This window comes from Struthio camelus, chromosome Z (assembly GCF_040807025.1).
Source record: "Struthio camelus isolate bStrCam1 chromosome Z, bStrCam1.hap1, whole genome shotgun sequence".
Lineage (NCBI taxonomy): Eukaryota > Metazoa > Chordata > Aves > Struthioniformes > Struthionidae > Struthio > Struthio camelus.
Genome location: NC_090982.1, coordinates 31926435 through 31946575, shown reverse-complemented (window position 1 = coordinate 31946575; position 20141 = coordinate 31926435). Strand labels below are relative to the sequence as shown.

The 20141-nt window shown below is 41.6% G+C and overlaps 1 protein-coding gene across 8 annotated transcripts in view; it reads left to right on the top strand.

The window, feature by feature from the left end:
* The window catches only part of LOC104140717 (Golgi membrane protein 1), a 41881-nt gene that overhangs the window by 10736 nt on the left and 11004 nt on the right, over positions 1-20141 (top strand). For all 8 annotated transcript variants that reach the window (XM_068928839.1, XM_068928836.1, XM_068928837.1 and 5 more), the window contains exons 4-6: positions 8100-8154; positions 9280-9382; positions 18808-18946. In XM_068928839.1, the coding sequence (XP_068784940.1) occupies positions 8100-8154; positions 9280-9382; positions 18808-18946 (297 nt within the window). The remainder of the gene's footprint in view (positions 1-8099; positions 8155-9279; positions 9383-18807; positions 18947-20141) is intronic.

Sequence of the window (20141 nt, the reverse complement as noted above, 5' to 3'; positions counted from 1 at the left end):
TACTTATAAAAAAGGTATCCTTGGAATATCAGACAGGTTCTACTGAGTAATTGGGACTGTCCCTTCCGTCTCCTAATTGTGAGTGATGCTACTGAGTGCTGCGGAAGTTGTTTACCGTCCTTTGTGCAACTACCCCTGTTTGCCTCTTGGAGTTTAATTTGTGGATCCCTAGTCCTTGGAGAACCCTTCATTCTGTTTTGACATCTTTTATATTCTGCTTCTGTCTTGCAAGTAACAGAGCACATTAATGAACCAAAAAAAAAAAAAGAGAGAGAGAGAAAGACATGAATATTTACTTAATTTACTTTAGAGTTTTAGTTGTTGTTGTTGTTTTTTTTTTTTTACAACGGAAATGCATTTTATGGTTCCTTCTCAATATTAGATTTTCCTCTACTATGTTTCCTCCTTCCCTATAGAACAATTATTGTGTATCACCTGAGGTGGTGGTAGAAGAAGTTGTAGAACAGATTAGCAAAACGGGCAAACGCCAGGAGCTGGTCAGAAGAGCTCACACAGGGGTTCTAGAGAAGCTCCGTGGAGGAGAAGATGTTTTGGCCAAGTGTGCTGTGTGACTTATTTTGTTTCGGACTACTCTGCTGTCAGCCAAATGAAAGGTAGCTTGTGCTAGTGGTGCCTCTGTGTGTGGTTTGTTTGTTTGTTTTGTTCTGGGGTTTTTTTGAGTCCTAGAGGGCCTGTGGGAGCTGTCATCTAGTAAGCCTCACATGAGGAAAATGTGGTAAGCTCGGGAAGAGTCAAAGCAGCCTCTGTAGAAGGAAATCCTGTTCTTGAAGTCTGAGGGAGTTTCCTTTGGAAAGAGTCAGTAAGGAGGATAAGGGAGACTAATGAGTGTACTCAGACTTGGAGTTGTAAAAGACTACGCGCAAAAGGTCCTTGGGGAAGTTATACAACTGTGCATTAAAAGTCGGTGTTATCAAAGGGACAAATAAGCAGGCAAAAGTTATGAAACAGCTTGGAAATAAAGTGCGTTAGTTTTTGTACTGCAGGGAGGATGCCAGTGGAGTTTTGGAGAGATGGAAAAGGCACATGGAGAAGGACGAAAAGAATAACCAAAGCAACGCAGGAATCTACTACGTAGGTTGCTGGCTGTTGGCCTGGAGAAGGGACAGCTGAGGGAGAGCTGTGGCAGAAACACCTACGATCCAAGATGGCATGAGGAGAGGAGGAGACAGACAAGGGGAGAGGAAGGGACAAGGTGTTGGAAGAGAGAACGAACAGGAGTTCTCCCTCTGCTTGCAGACATCAAATGAAAGAAATCAGCAAGTAGTAGTTCAGAACGAACAAAAGAAATGCTCTTCACAGAATATGTAGTAAAGCTGCAGACTTGTAACATCCATAATATCTGGTTGAAGTGGGTCTATGCAGGTTAGAAAGCAATTGAATAAACTCAGACAAACACCTGCTGCCCTCATCCCCACAAATATGAAGATGCGGTTTCTGGCTGCAAAAGTTCCTGAGTCAGAAGTGGTTGGTGTTACAAGAATGTGACGGTGAATTACTGCTTTATGGCTGCCTTGGTGCTCATTTGGCATCCAGCATTAGAGACAGGATGCTGGGCAAGGTGAATTTTTGGGCTGATTTGGTACAGGTGTTGCTACCTCATGAGTGCTTTGTCTGCCCTCCTCCTAAAATGCAGGTGTTCAGGAACAGTATAATCTATGCAGTTTGCTGTTGAAACCCCAGGGGCTGATACCGTGGGAAATATGAGATGAACAGTGATATAATGGCTTCTTTATTTCCTGTCAACTGCCTTCTGTGGTTGGAAAAGAGCATACCTCAGGAGACTGAAGTGGTGGGAGGAACGTGTGTGTGTGCATGTGCATATTTGTGTGTGTATGTGCACCGCTTCATGGCAGATTCAAAGTTCACTCTTCTGGCTACAGGTCAGCAAATACCCAAGACAGATGCTTCTTTTCCAACTCTGCAATATGAGAGTAGGGAGAGTTTTATGAAGACCAGTGTATTTTAGGGACCTTGTCAAAAGATGCCATTGACCAAGTTGGCCTAGATTCATCGACTCTAAAATCGGAATGCCCTGACATGGGGTGGAGAAAAAGAAAAAAAGCTTAATTCTCTTAATTAAGGACCTTGATATGAAGAAGCTCTTCATAGGCAGTGGTTATTTGACCATGGGATGTAGAATGCATGAAAAGACTGTCTGTGACCTTTTTCATGTGTGTGTGCGTATATCCATGTGTAAATACATATACACTCAGGCATTCTTATTTTTTTGCTCCATGGATTCCAGTGGAATCTAAAATTCCTGGGAGGCAAATAATGAAAGTCATCCTTCCTGGTTACAGGAAACTGAGCGCTGAAACTGAACCTTTAATCCCTGAGGGGGAAATAACAGCAAATATTTACCTAGTCCAGGACTGTTGGAGGAAAATCCAAACCCTGAGTGTCTTGACTCTCTTTCCAAGTGTTAACACTATTTAAGTTTAACTAGACAGATCTTTGAATGATAAAAGGGATTTTTTTTTATTTCTATTGTTATATTCTTAACAAAGAAAAATGAAAATGTGTTCTGGTGATATGTATGCAGGAGTGAACGGTCTGTCTCTGAAAAACCTTTTCAGGGAGAAATACTGGTTATAGAGAAATCTGTAAGGTAACAAACCTTCACAATTTAGGGGACTCATAACCAGAAGTAACTCCAAAACAACATTTAAAACCCACCTTAATTGCAGTTCTTCACTGTTCACTGTATCTTATCACTCGTCTGCTCACAAAATACTAAAACATTGTCATATTTATTCTGTTTAATACCAAGGTAATACACCAGTAAAATACTCCTCAGGTTGAAGTCAGTCTCAGTGGCAGCATGACAACCAGTATGAATTGATCTGTCTGCGCTTCTGGTAAAATTGTCTCTGCGCCACTCTAAGAACGAGGGCACGGGATGGGAGACAGATGGAGCCTGAAATACCCCATGGCCTCTCCATTCGGTCAGGCAATGTAATCCTGGGAAATTACTGTCATAATTATTCTCTTAGGTCTGGGAATGTATAAAATGTGTTGATCACCAGTCTGTTTTTAAAAATCCATTTGAATTTTTGAGGTTTAATGTAGATTTAGCAAATGGCTTCTGGAAGTCCATACAGAAACAGGCTGAGGAGATGAAGAGGGCTTACATAAACTCTCAGTAACAACAGATAAGGAATCAGAAGTGCAAAAGGGATATTTCTAATCCATGACCATTTTTCTAAAGGAGAACAATATCCTTTCTGGTTGTTATTCAGGACCCATAGCTTCTGGGATATACGCAGCAGCCCTGATATTCTTCTTTGAAGACTAACTGGAGAACAATACATGTAATCTGTCCATTTTATTCTTTTACTGTTAAAACATGCTTTTGCAATTTGTCATTTTCTTTGGCTTTATGTAATTCTTCCCCAGCCTAGATCTCCCTTTACTGAGGAGGGGCACCAGGCTTTGCACATTGTGTGTGAAATATGTCACTGCCCTCTTGCTCACTGTCTTTTAACAATGGCCACAGCTGTTCTCAAATTCCCCTCTCTGGGAAAACTTCAATTCCCAGCACAGCCTTCTGAGACAAAATACCCATCAGTATGCTGAGATCAGCTCTGCTCGAAAGAAATGACAGTGGGTAGGGGGAAGAGAGAAAGAAGCCTGCGGTGAAAAGGAAGAGAGATGCCTATAGCTGCTTTGTTTTTGTTTTCAAAGCAGACAATGTTGCATCTTCTGGTTCTTTTTCTGGTTCTTTTCAAAAAAGCTTTAAGGAAGAACAAGCTAAAACAAGTCCATTCACCCCTTTACCACCCCCCCCCCCAACTGCTCTAGAAAGCGGTCTGTTTACTCATAACTGGTACAGTAGAGGTCTGGAAGGCTAGCTGTGTTTTAAAATGTGTTTTTATATGATGAAGGAAAAAATGGCTAGTATAGAACTAGGTAAACTGTAGGGACCCTAAAAGTGAGGATTCAGAGGATGTGTAGTTTAAAAGTTAACTATTGAAACATTCCTACCTCTCTTCATAGCTAAATGAATTCTAAAAAAGAAAGCAGAAAGCACGTTATTTATCTGTACGTGCATTATAGGTAGGGTTTTCCTATCATATAATTCTGTTTTGTTTGCACTGCCAGATGTTTGATTTTTAATTAAATACGGTGATGGTCTTGGAAACCCTGTAGCCACAAAGGGCATATTTGTTCTCACCTACTCCCTGTTGCCCTGCAGCTCTAAGTCATTTCTTTGTTGTACCTGGCTCTTCTGCTGAGAGTGCGAGAAACTATTAGTTACTTTACAGTTTTGGTAGCTTCTACAGTGTGAGACCTGAACTGCCCTCTATCACTGTACAGAGGCTCTTAATCACAAAAAAAGAGAGCCTAGATTGCTTTCAGCTGAAGATGTAATAGAAGATTAAGCCCAAAGTCTTTCCTATGATCAGTATTTGGGATTAGAGCTATTCTTTTTTCCTTTATTGAGAAGAAAAGTTCATAATTTATAAATGGAAGTCGGTTCAGTGGAAAATAGAAGGATTTAAATGAAAAACATCTGCTCTATTTTGAGGCTGAAATTTGCTTTGGATGTGCTTTACTCAGGGCTCTCATAAGGAAGCATAAATGAGTGTGCAGCACAGAGACTAACCTAAAAAAGAAATGTTTTCTCAGTGATTATTTTTTTCCACCAAGTACTATTTAGTTAACCATTAATCTCATGTCCTAGACTGAAAAAGGCTTTTGTGGCTAGTACGAATTGTTTCTTTCCTTATAAAAGAACAGAAGATGCAGGTTGCCAAGAAAGTGGTGGGGGAGGTGTGTTTGTACAAGCAGAGAAAGGATAGGAATTTCCAGATAAAATTAAAAAATGAACAACAGATAACAAAAACACGGCTTGCACTGTGCTGCTGGCAAGGGCAGGAGGAAGCAGCAGGAATGTGCATGGCAAGACTGCTCATTTTGTTTGCAGGAAGGACTTAGATCAGCTTGAGTTAATCGTGAAATAGATGCCTATCTTCTCCCTATTAATTATAAATGCTTGTTTCTGCTGGTTTCCGCATGTTTAACTCTTTCCTGCACAGTTTGTTTTGTTCCTAAACAGTTTGCTCTGGGTGATAGAGACTGGGTGAGCCATCATGTAGTTCTGTGCGTAGCAGCGAATTGCTGATGCTGTGGCTTTCCTCTTTCTCTTTGAGAGCTGTGTTTGGTGAATGCCACATGAAAGCCATCTTTTTGTTTGTTTGTTTTGTTTTAGTTTGAAACAAGTATTCACTCTTCCCAACTGCATTTTATTCCTCTTTCTGCTGCAATATCTCATTATGCATTTAGGTACACTGTGTACAGTCAGTGTTAGAAAACACCTATGTCAGTTCTGTGTGGTGGGGATAGCTTGGGAATGCTGTATGCAGTCAGTGCTAAAGCAGTGTAGTGCAATATTGCCTCTAAGGCATATGTTTATGGGAGACGTCTATGTATGGAATTAACTCGAGGAAATGCACGTACATAATTTAGAGTATGTACTCTAAACATGTCTTTGAGATAAATTATCTGAAAAGAGACAGGCTTCCTGACAGGTATTTCTGTCAGGAATAAACGTATCTCTGATAGTTGTCTTTAAAACCTCTGCTGTCCAGTTGGAGCAAGATTTTTCTGTCACTGTTGATGACAGTATATGGCTTCTAAAGGCTTGTTGTCCACAACATTGACTCCAGCCTGGAGAGTGTTTTTTTCTCTCTGATATTCAGAAGGACTTCTCTGCAGGATGTGTCGACAAGTGTAATAGGTGGTTCTGTGTTATGGAGTTACTTCCGTACCGTAGGAGATGAGAATTTGGTGTAGTGATATACTGAGTTTCCAAATGCTGAATTCTCACTGCCAGAGATCACGAGGCCAAATGAGATTTCAGATCTAAGTTGCCTCTTGGATCTGAGTTTTGCCTTGTATTTGCTGTCTGCTTTCCTGCAGTCTGCTCTCTACCAGCAACGAACTGGGGAAAAATAGTAACTGCCTAGTTCACAGCCATGAGGTGAAGATTAGTTAATGTTTGTGTAACAAGTGGACGAATGGAAAGCCTGAAGTTTATTAATATAGTCAGATAGGAAGCTGGCAGTTGGAACACTACCCCGTAAATTATTGAACAGCATTTTCTGCTTAAGTTAAAAAGCTGGGTAGCTTTTCATGATTTCTTCCTGGTCTTTCAGTCTCAAATTTGGGGAGGGGGGGAAGGTGCGGCATTGCAAAAAGGGATTTTTTTTATGCAGTCCATAAAGAGCAAGTTGTGCAATTTTTTTTTCCTTTTCAAATGGCAAATAATTTTGTTTTTTCTGCTTCAGGTAGTCACAGTCATTACTATCCTAATGAACAAAGCATTTAACAATTGTCCATTTCACTGTCAAAGTGAAATAAATAGTCTCAATATTCAGCGATTTGAAAAATTATGTGAGAAGGTAAAATTGCCATGTCATCTGTAATGCTGATTTCTTTAGTACAGTGATGGTTTCTGATAATGGCCAGGATTATCTAATGCCAATACAGGAAATCTTGAGGGTGATAATCATGGAACAACCTGATTGCATTGCTCAGGCACTAGCAAAACTTAGCACCTACATTGAAACGATAACTTCATTTCTCCAATAAATTAATGAAAACAAATCCAGACCATTTTTTCCTCCTTTTTATGAGGAAGGAGAGGGAGAGATGTTAATCCCTCCTTAGCAGAGATTGCTATTCACGTTAACTTTTTTTAAGCAAAGAAACAAAGCTTTTGCTCTTTAGGTTTCACAGTAGTGTTCACTGGCCAACCGTACAGAGGAATGTTTCATTTTACTGGATTGCAGATGGCTGCTTCTTCCTCAAGACATGAATGACCATTGCTTTGAGTTGAGACTCTTTCAAGGACAAATAAAGGAAAATCCACTCTTCTGCGCTGTGCTGACCTACTTGTATTAACTGAATGCCTTCCTTCTCCTAATCAATTGGCATTAATTACTGTAGTCTTCATGAAAGTTAGCACTAACTGACAGCGTTGTCAGTGCTTCAGAGTGACCTGAGCAAACTGTGTGAACGTGGGCATTTCTTTATGTTGAAGTGATGTGGACATATGCACGTATCAGTACTTGAGCAGCAGCTTGTGGAAACTGGGCACCTGATGTCTCATCTCGGACCCTTGCAGAATATTGAGGTTTCCTGAGAAAAGGAAGGCTAGGAAATTATGATGAAGAATAAAATACATGCTCTTAAAACTGGATCATCTCTGAAGGGTCAGTTGGTCTTATCTTTTTTGTAGTCTTAAGAAGAATCTTCTGCACCAGACTTTCTAAATACTAAATGTGAATCTGAGCCATTTCTATATGGCTCAAAGGAAATATTTTTCATTTAGACTTGCTTTGGTCCTGTGAGTAGTCACATGCCTTGGGGTATGTGTATATGCAGGTAGGTAAAAGGGGAGCGGGGGGAAAGAGGACAAAACGTGTTCATATGTTGACTGTCTTTTCTGAACTCTAGAGGGCAAGAGAGAAATGAGGGAATGGAAGAATGGTCCTCCAGTGCTTGCTCATCAGAGGAGGGGAGAGGATAATTAGAATAAATGATGCAATACTTAACATCTCTTTCATAGAGTTCATTTATGCTTGTTCTGTGACTAATGATTTGATACCTCATCCTTGCATCCCTGAATGCAAATGTATGGATTCCATGGTGAGAGAATGGTTGATGAAATGAGCTGTACTATCCTGTATTCTTCCTTCAAGGCCTGCTTGATAAGTACAGTGAATCTGACTGTGATAATGAGCGTGAGATTAAACCAGAACAGAGCAGCAAGCCATTTTAGCTGTGGTCTCTTAGATTTCCTCCCCTTGTCATTTAAGTGCAGTGATATTTAATGATTTTGGGGGGGGGTGGGGGAGGAGGTTCACTGGTAAATCTAGGTTAGAATGAATGTTTGTTATTTGTAATAATAAATCTTTACAGCAGCTAATAACATTTTTGTGTTTGGCTTTAATCCAGCACTGTGTGTGGAAAAATCTTGTTACAAAAGTGCTTCGGCCAATGTTGTTGATAACATTAATGGAAATAAACACCCTTTGCAAATAAAATATTGTTTTCTGCTTTGCTTCTTTCAGGCAACGCTGATGAATAATATCACAACAAATGAGCGACTGATGCAGACTCTACAAGGTATGTCTTAATTCAGTTCTGGATCACTCTCGTATTGGATTTGTAGTCCCCTCTATTTAAGATTTGTCTTAATCCAGAGCCTTCTCAGAATGCCTCCTTTCTTCCCCACGTCGTTGGGAAAGTTCGAGAATTGCTGTGACTTAGACCTGATGCATGCACAGAGTTCAACTTCAGTGAAGGGTCAGTCTGCATCTGCCTCAACACAAGAGGAATTTGCCCATGTAGGACTCCTGACCCTTGACTGCTAATGATAGAAAATAATAAGGAAAAAAAACAAATTTATTTATGTATTGTTAATATATTTATTCTTTGTTCTACCTTTTGTAGCATATTCTTGTGTTCATCCCTGAGGTGGTTGGGTTATGCGTTTTGGCACTGAGGGAATTTGCAAACTTATATATTGAACAAGGAAAGTTAGTCTCATTAATTTCTATTCATTTTGGTGCTTCAAAATTATTGCTATGAGTTTTTTACCTCTAAAGTCCGGGAGAAGTGGTCTGTAAGTTCTATAAACTGGCAAATATGCTGTTAGTTCTTTTGATGCTGTCACACAAAGCTTTCGATCAGAATCAAGGAAATCATAGTGTTACGGCATGATAGATGGTATTTCAAAACAAAAAACCCGCTATATTGCAGGCTGCTCTGTTTTTGAGGAGCATAGTTGTAAATTGCGTATTATTCAAGGAAGAACTGTAAGTTTGCTTTAATAAACATGAATGGTATTTCACACTATGTTGCGATTAGTCTTTCATAGACATTAAGACTTCCTGGGCTGAAACCCAACAGAGCCAGAGGTTGCAAACAAGCTAGAGTATTCCTTATGAAGAAACGGAGGTCAAAATCTAGTTTATGCAGTTTTTGTTAGCATAAGTTAGGGTGAAAAGCTTATTGAGTCTATTATACTGTGTGCATCTTTGCTGATGAACAAATTCTGCAGTTGTCTATGTATTTGTCTACAAAATACAATGAATAAGATGGATGGAGTTGAAGTGTGCTTGCTATGAGATTTGTTATTTGATGTTTTTATTGTTCTCTCTCTCTCTCTCTCTCTCTCTCTCTCTCTCTCTCCATATATATATATATATATATATAATATATGTATATTTTTAATCCTGTTTTGGTCAGAACGCTTGAAAGAGTTACAGAGAGAATATGGAAAGCTACAGCTGGATGTTTACCAATTTCAGAAGAACCAGACTAACCTTCAGAGGAAGTTCTCATATGACTTGTAAGTCTGTTTTTTAGCAATGGCTTCTAGAGTTGTAGGTGACTTGGTTATAACCTGAAATATTATTTTGATAGCTGTAATGCCTTCTATAGGCATACAGCTCAAGATGAAAGTAACACCTGACACTTCTTCTAAAATTTCTTTCAGTTGATCTTGAAAAAGAGCATATAACTGAAATTCTGTGTAGACTTTTAGTCTTTGCAGCCCCCAACATCTCAGCATGGACTTCTCCTACAGTTCTTGATGTTCCTTTCATAGGAGGAGGAGAAAGGTAGCAAGACTGCCGTTTTAGAGATGGGTGGAAACTAGGACACAGAGGTTAAAGGCTGGAGAACCTTAAGAACAAAGATAGTGGAATACTCTTTGAGAAGTTGTACGTCGCTGAGCTGCCAGAGTTCACGCAGAAAGTTTCTCATAGAGTTGGGGTCAAACCATGTCTTCTGCTTTACAACCCATATCTAGTCAAATTTTTTGTAGAAATTTCCCACTGAATTGTATGTCATGGATAACTGAACACAAGTGTTTATTAGCATTCCTGCATTGCATACACATTTCTGATATTTCTAGGAATTTCTCCTGGCTTCCTTCTGCCTAGTCAAGCTATTCAAAAATATTTTTATCACTCCACCTCCTATTATATCTTCTGTCTGGCACATAGATAACTGGGCAAACAAGGCTCTTTTTTTTGTATGCTCTCATTATAATTCTCTATCAATAATATAATTGTTCCATTGGCATTTATTTTTAAAACAGTCACTTTTTATTCAAATTCTGCAGGAATTCTGACTTAACAGTTCAACATGGCAATCACAAAGGACTTGCATTCTGCAAGCCAGACTTGAAACGTGGGTTTTTTTTCATGCTTAAGAATTAAACAGTAGTATTATTGCATTTAGGATACTTAGTGATTCCCAGTTAGTTATGTACTTTTTTTTAAAGATGTTCTTGCTCATTTAGTATTGATGACCCAGACAGAGTGTATTAACAGAGTTCTAAAAGTTTAAGACCTTTGGCAGAAAAGGAAGTTGAAGACCGAAGTTTGTACTAAACTTCTGTTAAGCCATGTTGCACATATAGGTTTGTAAAAGTACCATTTTTCTTTAAGTTTGTTATACACCCTGGTTGTAAGTCTCCCTCTCTTTGCTGTGGAGATGAAGGACAGAGCTCCTGGACCTCTGATAGTTCTCTGCTAGCTAATGAAAAATATCTGTTTGCCAGCCTCTTTTTTGGAAGGCTGAGGTCAAGATTAAAGGCAAGATTAAATGTGTCCATAGTGCTGTACAGTCATGAGTGTTGAATGACTGTGGTGGCGTACTTGCATGATTCATGCATGGTGAATCTTTGAAACTGGATTTATGTAGATGTGCAGATAACGAATATGAGGCAAATATAGTAAGTCTGATTCCTGAAAGCTCCAGCTGAATGCGCTTGCTTTGTGTATTATTTTCAAGAATGGCTCTACTGAGGAAATCTCAAACAAAGTATCCCTGCTCGTAAGAATATAATGTATAAAATTTTTCTTCGTTAAAGGGGTTTAGATCATATCTGGAAGGTACAGCTCTAGGATCAAGGTTGTCTGAAGGTGAAGAACAAGACAAGTGATAGTGATGAAGCCATGCTGCTTACACAATATTTACTTGGGTCAGGGTAGACGTAGAGACAGGCGTGATAATTTAGCATAGTACTGGTGGAGCAGTGACTAAGCAGCTAGCTTTTCTGCCTTTTTTCTGCCTTCACGCAGTCCTGAGGTAGATGGGATAAATGCCAAACCCTATAATATCTTCTGCAGTCTCTCCATGGGAATACACAAAACCAAGCGCCCTCAGTCAAGGAGTTAAATTTTCTTCACTAGATCGGATGAATAAAACTTAAGTGGTCATTTTCTATTTCTGGATTTTATGGCTGGGGAAATAAGGAAAACATATTTGACACTCTGATTTCTATGACATGTTTTGTAGCCTGGACACCCTGTAGCGCTCTTACAATTCTAACAGGAACATATATTTGCGTGTTTTTTAACGCTGCTTGCTGTACCTTTCCCGGGGCGGGGTGGGGGAGGTGGGGATGTTGGAACTTTAATACTTCATTAATGTAATTTAACATTGCGTTCTAATAGTTGTAGAATCATACCCCTGAATGTACTCAGTGGAATATGTTCCCTCTTTATTTTGTTATTTTGTTGTTAAATGCCACTTAATGCTGCTTTTAAAGGCTTAAGAATGTTCTTTTCCCACCTTGTTTACAGGGTTAGAAAAACAAGTATTATTACAGAGGTATTCATGTTATTTTTAATTTTCTTCTACTAATAGTAGTAAACAAATGGGTTGCTTCTCTGTACAGCTTAAGTAAGTCTTCGCAGGAGGGGAAGTTAGGCTTGTTATCACAGAATTACAAAACGGCCAAGGTTGGCAGAGACCTCTGGAGTCACCTCACCTAGTCCAAGCCCCCTGCTCAAGCAGTGTCATCTACCACACATTGCACAGGATTATGTCCAGGTGGGTTTTGAATATCTCCAGAAAAGGATTCTCCACAACTTCTCTGGGCAACCTGTGTCAGTGCCCAGTCACCCTCACAGGAAAGCAATTTTTCCTTATATTCAGACACGCCTTCCTGTGTTTCAGTTTGTGCCTGTTGCCTCTGTCACTAGGCACCACTGAGAAGAGTCTGGCCTCATCTTCTTGATACCCTCCCTTCAGATACTTGTACACATTCATGAGATCCCCCCTCAGTCTTCTCTTCTCCAGGCTGAACAGGCCCAGCTCCCTCAGCCTTTCCTCACAGGAGAGATGCTCCAACCCCTCCATCGTCTTAGCAGCCCTCCGCTGGACTCTCTCTGGTAGTGCCATGTCTCTCTTGGCCCGGGGAGTCCAGAATTGGACACAGGACTCCAGGTGAGACCGCCCCAGGGCTGACTAGAGGGGGAGGATCACCTCCCTCCACCTACTGGCAACACTCTGCCTAATGCAACCCAGGATACCATTGGTCTTCTTAGCCACAGGGGCACATTGCTGCCTCATAGTCAAATTGTTGTCCACCAGCACTCCCAGGTCCTTCTCCACAGAGCTGCTTTCCAGCAGGTCAGTCACCAATCTGTCCTGGTGCAGGGCGCTGGTTATTCCTCCCCAGGTGCAGGACCCTGCACTGGCCTTTGTGGAACTTCAGGAGGTTCCTCTCCGCCCACCTCTCCAGCCTGTCCAGGTCCCTCTGAATGGCAGCACAGCCCTCTGGTGTGTCAGCCTCTCCCCCCAGTTTAGTATCATCAGCAAACTTGCTGAGGGTGCACTCTGTCCCTTCCTCCAGGTCATTGAGGAATATATTGAACAAGACTGGACCCAGGACTGACCCCTGGGGGACACCACTAGCCACAGGCCTCCAACTTGACTCTGCGCCATTCACCACAACCCTCTGAGCTTGGCCATTCAGCCGCTTCTCAATCCACTCCACTGTCCACTCATCCAACCCACACTTCCTGAGCTTACCTAGGAGGATGTGATGGCAGATAGTATCAAAAGCCTTGCTCAAGTCCAGGGAGACAACATCCACTGCTCTCCCCTCATCTACCCAGCCAGTCATTCCATCACAGAAGGCTACCAGTTTGGTCAAGCATGATTTTTCACTTGGTGAATCCGGGCTGACTACTCCTGATCACCTTCTTGTCTTCCATATGCTTAGTGATGACTTCCAGGAGGAGCTGTTCCATCAGCTTTCCAGGGATGGAGGTGAGGCTGACAGGCCTGGAGTTCCCTGGGCTCTCTTCCTTGCCCTTTTTGAAGACTGGAGTGATACTGGCTTTCTTCCAGGCCTCAGGCACCTCTCCTGATCTCCAGGACCTTTCCAAGATGATGGAGAGTGGCCTAGCGATAACATCCGCCAGCTCCCTCAAGCACTCGTGGGTGCATCCCATCAGGACCCATGGCCTTGTGGATGTCAACTTTGGACAAATGATCTCTAACCCCATCCTTGTCCACCAAGGAAAAGTCTTCCTTTCACCAGTCTTTCTTTCTTGTCCCCAGGGTCTGGGATTCCTGAGGACTAGCCTTGGCAGCGAAGACTGATGCAAAGAAGGCATTCAATACCTCCGTCTTCTCTGTGTCCTCTGCTGCCAGGGTCCCCACCCCATTCAGCAGCAGGCCCCCATTTTCCCTAGTCGTCTTTTTGTTACTGACGTATTTGAAGAAGCCTTTCTTGTTGTCCTTGACATCCCTTGACGGACTTAAATCCAAGTGGGCCTTAACCTTCTTCATCGCATCCCTGCACACTCTGACAACGTGCCTATATTCCTTCCAAGCGGCCTGTGCCCTTTTCCACGTTCTGTAGACTTCCTTCTTCTGCTGGAGTTTTTTGCCAGGAGTTCCTTGCTCATCCATGCAGGTCTCCTGCCCTCTTTGCTCAGCTTCTTGCTCACTGGGATGCACTGATCTTGAGCTTGGAAGAAGTGATGCTTGAATACTTCCCTGCCCTTCGCTCTAGGGCCCGCTCCCACGGCATTCCTCCAAGTAGTTCCCTGAAGAGGCCAGAGTTAGCTCTCCTGAAGTCCAGGATTTTTATCCTACTTATTGCCCTGCTTCCTCCTCGCAGGATCCTAAATTCCACCATCTCATGGTCACTGCAGACATGGCTGTCCCCAGCCTTCACATCTCCAATCAGGCCTTCCTTGTTTGTTAGTACAAGGTCTAGCAGCACACCTCTCCTCGTTGGCTCTTCCATAACCTGTGTCAGAAAGTTATCATTGGTGCTTTGCAGGAACCTTCTCGACTGCTTGTGCCTAGCTGTGTTGTTCCTCCAGCAGATATCAGGATGATTGAAGTCCTCCATGAGAACCAGGGCCTTTGATTGTGAAGCTGTTTTCAGCTGTCTGTAGAAGGCCTCATCGACTTCCTCTTCCTGACTAGGTGGCCTATAGCAAACATCCATATGACCCATAGCGTCACCCATGTTAGCCTGCCCTTTAATCCTTACACATAAGCTCATCATCCACCCCTAGGCAGAGCTCCATACATTCTAGTTGCTCCCTCACATACGGGGCAACTCCAGCACCTTGCCTTCCTGGCCTGTCTTTCCTAAAAAGCACATAGCTATCCATGGCAGCATTCCAGTCATGGGAGCTATCCCAGCATGTCTCTGTAATTGCAGTGAGATCATGGCCCTGCGCCTGCACACATTCCTCCTCCCGTCCTTTCCCCTCACTGACAGGATCAAGGAGAAAATGGCCTAGGCCCTGAGACCTCTGATCACCATCCCCAGAGCTCTGAAATCCTGTTTAAGACTTTCCAAGTTGCCCTTGGTATCATTGGAGCCCTTACATATTATGCCATTGTTTCTTCCTTTGAATGGGAGTTGTATGGATTCAGGTTTGACATCTTGAGTGACAAACATACTTTGTTTAGTAGAAAAATAGAGAGAGCGTTATTGTATAATGGAAAATGTTATGAAAATGAGACAGAAGCCAAATGCCTGTATTTTTTAACTGCACAAATAGTAAATTGCCTTTAAAAAAAAAAAAAAAAAGGCACTGTACTATAGAAGACAGAGAAAATTAACTGTGCATGTGAGATAGATAAGAACAAAATCTGTTAATTTAGAGGGTGCAAAAATCGTCAGCTTCTCTCCAGCCTAAGTCTTTTAAAAAAGCCAGAACGCCAAAATTTGCTGTCTTTAGATGTCTGTGCATGCATGCTGATTTCCCATGAGGGGTGCAAGAGGACACACTATGGTCGTGTCTTGCAGGTACTTCCTTGGCTGCACTTGCTGCCAAGAGGTATCTCCACTTGATCCCTTTTTTACTGACTACGTGGTGTCTATAGCTCCCCTTCCCCTGTCTTTCCTAGCTTAAAAGTCCTCCTCACCAGGTGGGCCAGCCTGTTGGCAAAGATGCGTGTGCCTCCTTTAGTGAGGTGGATCCCATCTCTCCCAGACAGTTGCTGATCTTCAAACAGGGTCCCATGGTTATAGAATCTAAAACCCTGTCACCAACACAAGTGACGCAGCCAGTTGTTTACTTGGAGAATCCGTCTACTTCTGTTGCAGCCTACAAAGTCTTACTTTGTTCTCTTGCTTCATTGGAGGTTGGCAGCAGTTAGAGTAAGGTTCAGTGCACCTTACTCTTCAAGCTCTGTCATGGCTAGGGGTTGCTTTTCACAAATAGCATGCTGAATGGGCACAGCACCCTGGTGGAAAAATATGAAGTATGTATAAACAGAATGCTTTGGGGACTGTCTGGCATGGGGATTGTCATTTGGAAATCCTACACAAGGGTGAGACAGGGCTGATAGCGTTAGATTACATTAGAACTAGGAAGAACTGAATAAGCATTGCTGTGCAAAGATGGACAAGCTTGTGGTTCCAGGATTTGTAGACAATTGGAAAAAATATTAAATTATTAAATTATCACTTGATAATTAAAAAAAAAAAAAAAGAGAGGGAATGTAATTGTGAAGAGAAAGAGGATGCTTCCTTCCCCGCTGTCTCCTCACTACCCCGGCTACAGTAAACATGAATTGGTATTTCAAATAAACAGATTGCTGCAAAATTTGAACTTATTTATCACAGGAGAGAGTTTTCTTTTTTAAAGGCAGAGGAGGCAAGTGAAGCACTTAAGTTTGCTGTTGTGCTCTTCAAAATCCTCTCTCCCATAGGAAGAAAACTGGGAGATCTGTAAGCGAAGGAAAATATTTTCATTTTAGCAGATCTTTTGAGTGGGCCTAGCATTTTCAGTACAGAATTCATCGGTGAGTTAGGTGACCTTGCTGCCGTTGCATGTATGCAAGAGGTATTTATGTTCCTCAGGAAGTGACTGACCAGGAGCCCCGTGGTATGTAGTGCACACAGTCCTATCTGCTCACAGCAGAGCTCACTCAGCTGAACAACGTGGACAAGCCGGGAACTCCCCTTCCTTCCAACGCTATCCCTTCTCTCCTGCAGCAGTCAAAAGGAAACAAAGGACTTCAGACTTCTAAAGCATTTTGATTATTCTGTTGCATTATGAATCCTTGGAACTTATGTTGTCTTTGTCTCTACTGGCTGCTTTAGAAATTTTGTTAGCAAGTGCAGTAATTAGATTAATATTTGCAGCCCTGATGAGTGTGAGAGTGTGTGTGAAAGAATTACCTTTTTGGCATATATAAAAGGAGTTGACCATACATGCTCCTGACCGACAAGAGTTACTCTATTGCTCATTGTTTAATCTTGAGAAAGATAAACAAGCCACAGAGACTCAATTGTAAGAGTACTAGTTTTGCATGTTTGAAGTATGTCACATTGATGGGATAATGTGGAGAAACTAGCACTGTTCTTATGCTTCAAGTTCTTGTATGCATGAATAGAGTATCTTTATCTCCAGGATTCCTGTTTTGCAAGAAGGAAATTCCTTCATAGCTAATGAATTCTCTTCATTTTGGTTTTATCTCAAATGTTATGTGAACTTTTTTTTCATGTGCAGTACGGGATGAAAGAGCATTTATAAATGTCTGCTTTCTCTCCGACGTTAGCTTTGCAATTTATTGCCTCTCTCTCCAGCTCCCAAACTGAGATGCAGGCAATTCTAATTTCCTGAATTTCCAAGAAATTAATGAAGGTGTGCATAACTCAAGCCTTTATTTTATAGTCTCTCGTGTTCACTAGCTTGTGATGCACTGCTTATTTTCATGACTCTTTCTTGTTTTAGTGTTAGCAAAATCGTGCTTTAAAAGAGTATATAGTAAGGGTATGAAATGGAAAAAACAGTAATAAAGGTAATTTATTTGTTAGCTGATAGTACATCTGTCAACCACTCCTTTTCCTTTCTGGATGTGAACTACAGAGCAAATTTTTTGCTCTTAAAAAGGAATGATGGGAAAGAATGATAATGCAGTATGAATGGGTGACTTCCTGCCTTAGAGGACACATGCCGCGAGAATTTCTCTGGATTATGTGGCACCTTAGTTGCAGTTTGAGAAACTAGAAGATACTTGTCTAGACCAGCTGTTGTTGCACTGGCGGAATTAATACTATGACAGAGCCAGGCTCAGAAATTCATTCCCCTTCCCCCCGGTGAGGGGGGATAAAACTTGCAACATATTAACTGTGTTGCACAAGAAATGTGGAGAGAGGCTTTCCTTGTGCAAAGATGTGTTTCTGGGGTCTGCAGCTTATGGTGTGCAAGGTGTTCAATGTTACCTTTGAGGAGGAGGGGTCCAAAAAAAAGGAGAGAAATACACAAAAGAGAGGGAAAAACCTTTGCTGCAGCAGCCAGTCAAGAAGAGAAGCGACGTGGTCTCCAGCCAGGCATGTTCTCCAGCGTGGTGGGTGCTGATGACAGTGGCAATGATGACGATTTTTCACCATGCTTTCCCCTAGCATGATGTATTTCTCACTGGGACCCACTCAAACCCACTACTGGTTGTTCGTGTTCATGATGGGATCTAAGCGTACGTAGGGTTGTATGCTGACTGCTGGCTGAGCATTGTGCATAAGTGTTACTGGATAGTGCTTATCTAGTTTATTTGAAAGTCTTTCTTTTCTTCCAGTATGAACCAAAAGCTACAGAATGAGGTAGGGAGAGGGTGGGGAAGAAGGGGTGATCTCGCTTGGATGGCAGTCGCTTCCCATGAAAAACCCAACATGACAGTGCTATTGGGGGAAAAACCCAACATGACAGTTCTGTTGGGGTTTGCAGGTGCAAGGCTGTATGAATAATGGCACAAGAGCAGCAGCATGAGAGCAAAACAGGGAGATACTGCCCTGTCAGCTTCAGGAATAGTCCTAGGACAGCTGAGGGGAAAGGCTACAGAGCTGTGAGTGAAAGGCAGACTACAGGACTGCAGATGGAAGACCCTTAGCATTATGAAGGTTAATGCACTTATGGCACAGTGCAACAGTAGTATAGTATAAAAATACTGATCACTTGAATCTTTAGCAAATATCCCTATTGGAGCTTGTAGTAGCCACTGGAGAACTGTTACATACGGTTTTCTTACATCTTGCAACACTGCACTTTGGTAAAATATTGAGCAAGGCTGTTTAGTTTGCTAACAGTAACTTGCCTCTATTTACTTCCAAAATGGCTTTGAACTAGTACCTTCCTGTTTCCTCTTCCTATCTAAAATCAAAATCCCTATTTCTCTTCTCATACCAGAAGTGTTTCAAGGATCAAAAATGATTTTTGACTTAACTTAAATGAACTGGTTAATATAAGGCAAGAAAACTCACATACCTTGTTGAACTGATCTGAGAAAAGCACTTTAATTTCTTCCATTGGAACTTGGACCACCTGCATATTAGGTTTGTCCTTAGTATATCGGTTAACACTTCCATTTCTCTACTGTCTTTTCAAGCTTAAGTGCAGGAAAGGAATAAACCAGTTTTTGGAAACTTTTTAGAAGAGTGTTTCTCTACTTTTATCCAGTTGTAAAATAAAATGACTGCTAACTTTTTCATGTTTCCTCCAGGTCACAATGCATCAACCAAATGAAAGAATTAAAAGAACAATGTGAAGAAAGAATAAATGAGCTTACAAAAAAAGGCAGCGAAGTGCCACAGATGAAAGAAAACAAAGACTTCTCAGAAGATTCCAACAACAATCTCCAGGTAAGGTGTGGATTACTTCCTAAAAATACTTTTCTGTGTAGTTCTTAAGGGACTCTCCTACCTTCCATCCCCAGCTAACATCAGCCCATCTCGTTAAGTTTTGTAGAGCTTTCATTCACATTTGTTGAATGTTTCTGATTAGTGTGAAGTTGAATGATTCGAAGGTAAGAACAAGGCAGAGAGACTGACTGTTCTCCAAATTACTCTGACTCCGAGATGGGCAGAATTTGAGACATGGTGCCGGGAGTGGTGAGGAGCCTGGTCAGGTGTAGTTACACCTCTACACTTCAGCCCACAGCTCAGTTTTGACTTTGTTAAAGGAGTTAGTTGTTTTGTATTTACAGGTGCATATTAAAGTTGAAGATAAATTTAGTATGAATCACTTCCAAGAAGCAGCAAGGCTCAAGTAGGACACTATAGCCTGTAGGTCTTTATTAGGGACTTAAAGAGTTCATGAGTTAAGAGTTTTCACATAAATACCAATTTCAAACTTGTATGCTGGGAATGAGGGGAAGGCTGAATGCCTTACCTGGTTGGTTTTGGACATTCTGAGCTGAAGAACCACAAAAGGTGTTGCTGTACACACAACATGGGAAAGCTCACTAAAATAGTGCAGGCTTGCCAAATGTGGTGGCTACATGCCAGCCCACTCTTTCTTCCCGTGCTGTGCAGCAGGAGAGGAAATCCCCAAGAAAAAGAAACTTCAGATCATCCTGCTGTCTTGGCGTGTTAATTATTGATGCTTCTTCAGTGAAGTGGGGTTAGATTAGGGATGGGACTTGATGGGCTGTGCTTGCTAGTGATGGTACTGGAAATGTGCAGTGAAGCCTCTGGGGCAGAAGTCAATTTATGTAAATGTACCAACCTATTGTGTCGTCAGAACTATGTGCAGCTGTGACAGAAGTTATATTTATGTGTGTGTTCACCATTGGGCCTTTCCACCATATGTGAGTGGCCAGCTCTCATTGCAAAAGTATGTGTGTTTTTGTAGTAAATGCCCTTTACCCTTTAGTTAGGAAAATGCTAATAGAAAAAAAAGTTTGATAACTTTGTGAATGGAAATGGTAAAGAAACGGGAGTTGAAGCTGATCTTGCAAATAGCTGGAAAAAGGTGGGAACAAAAGCATCTGAAGTATTAGCTGCACAAGACCCCTCCAGGTTCAGATAATAACCCTTCTTCATTCCAGTCTGTGTC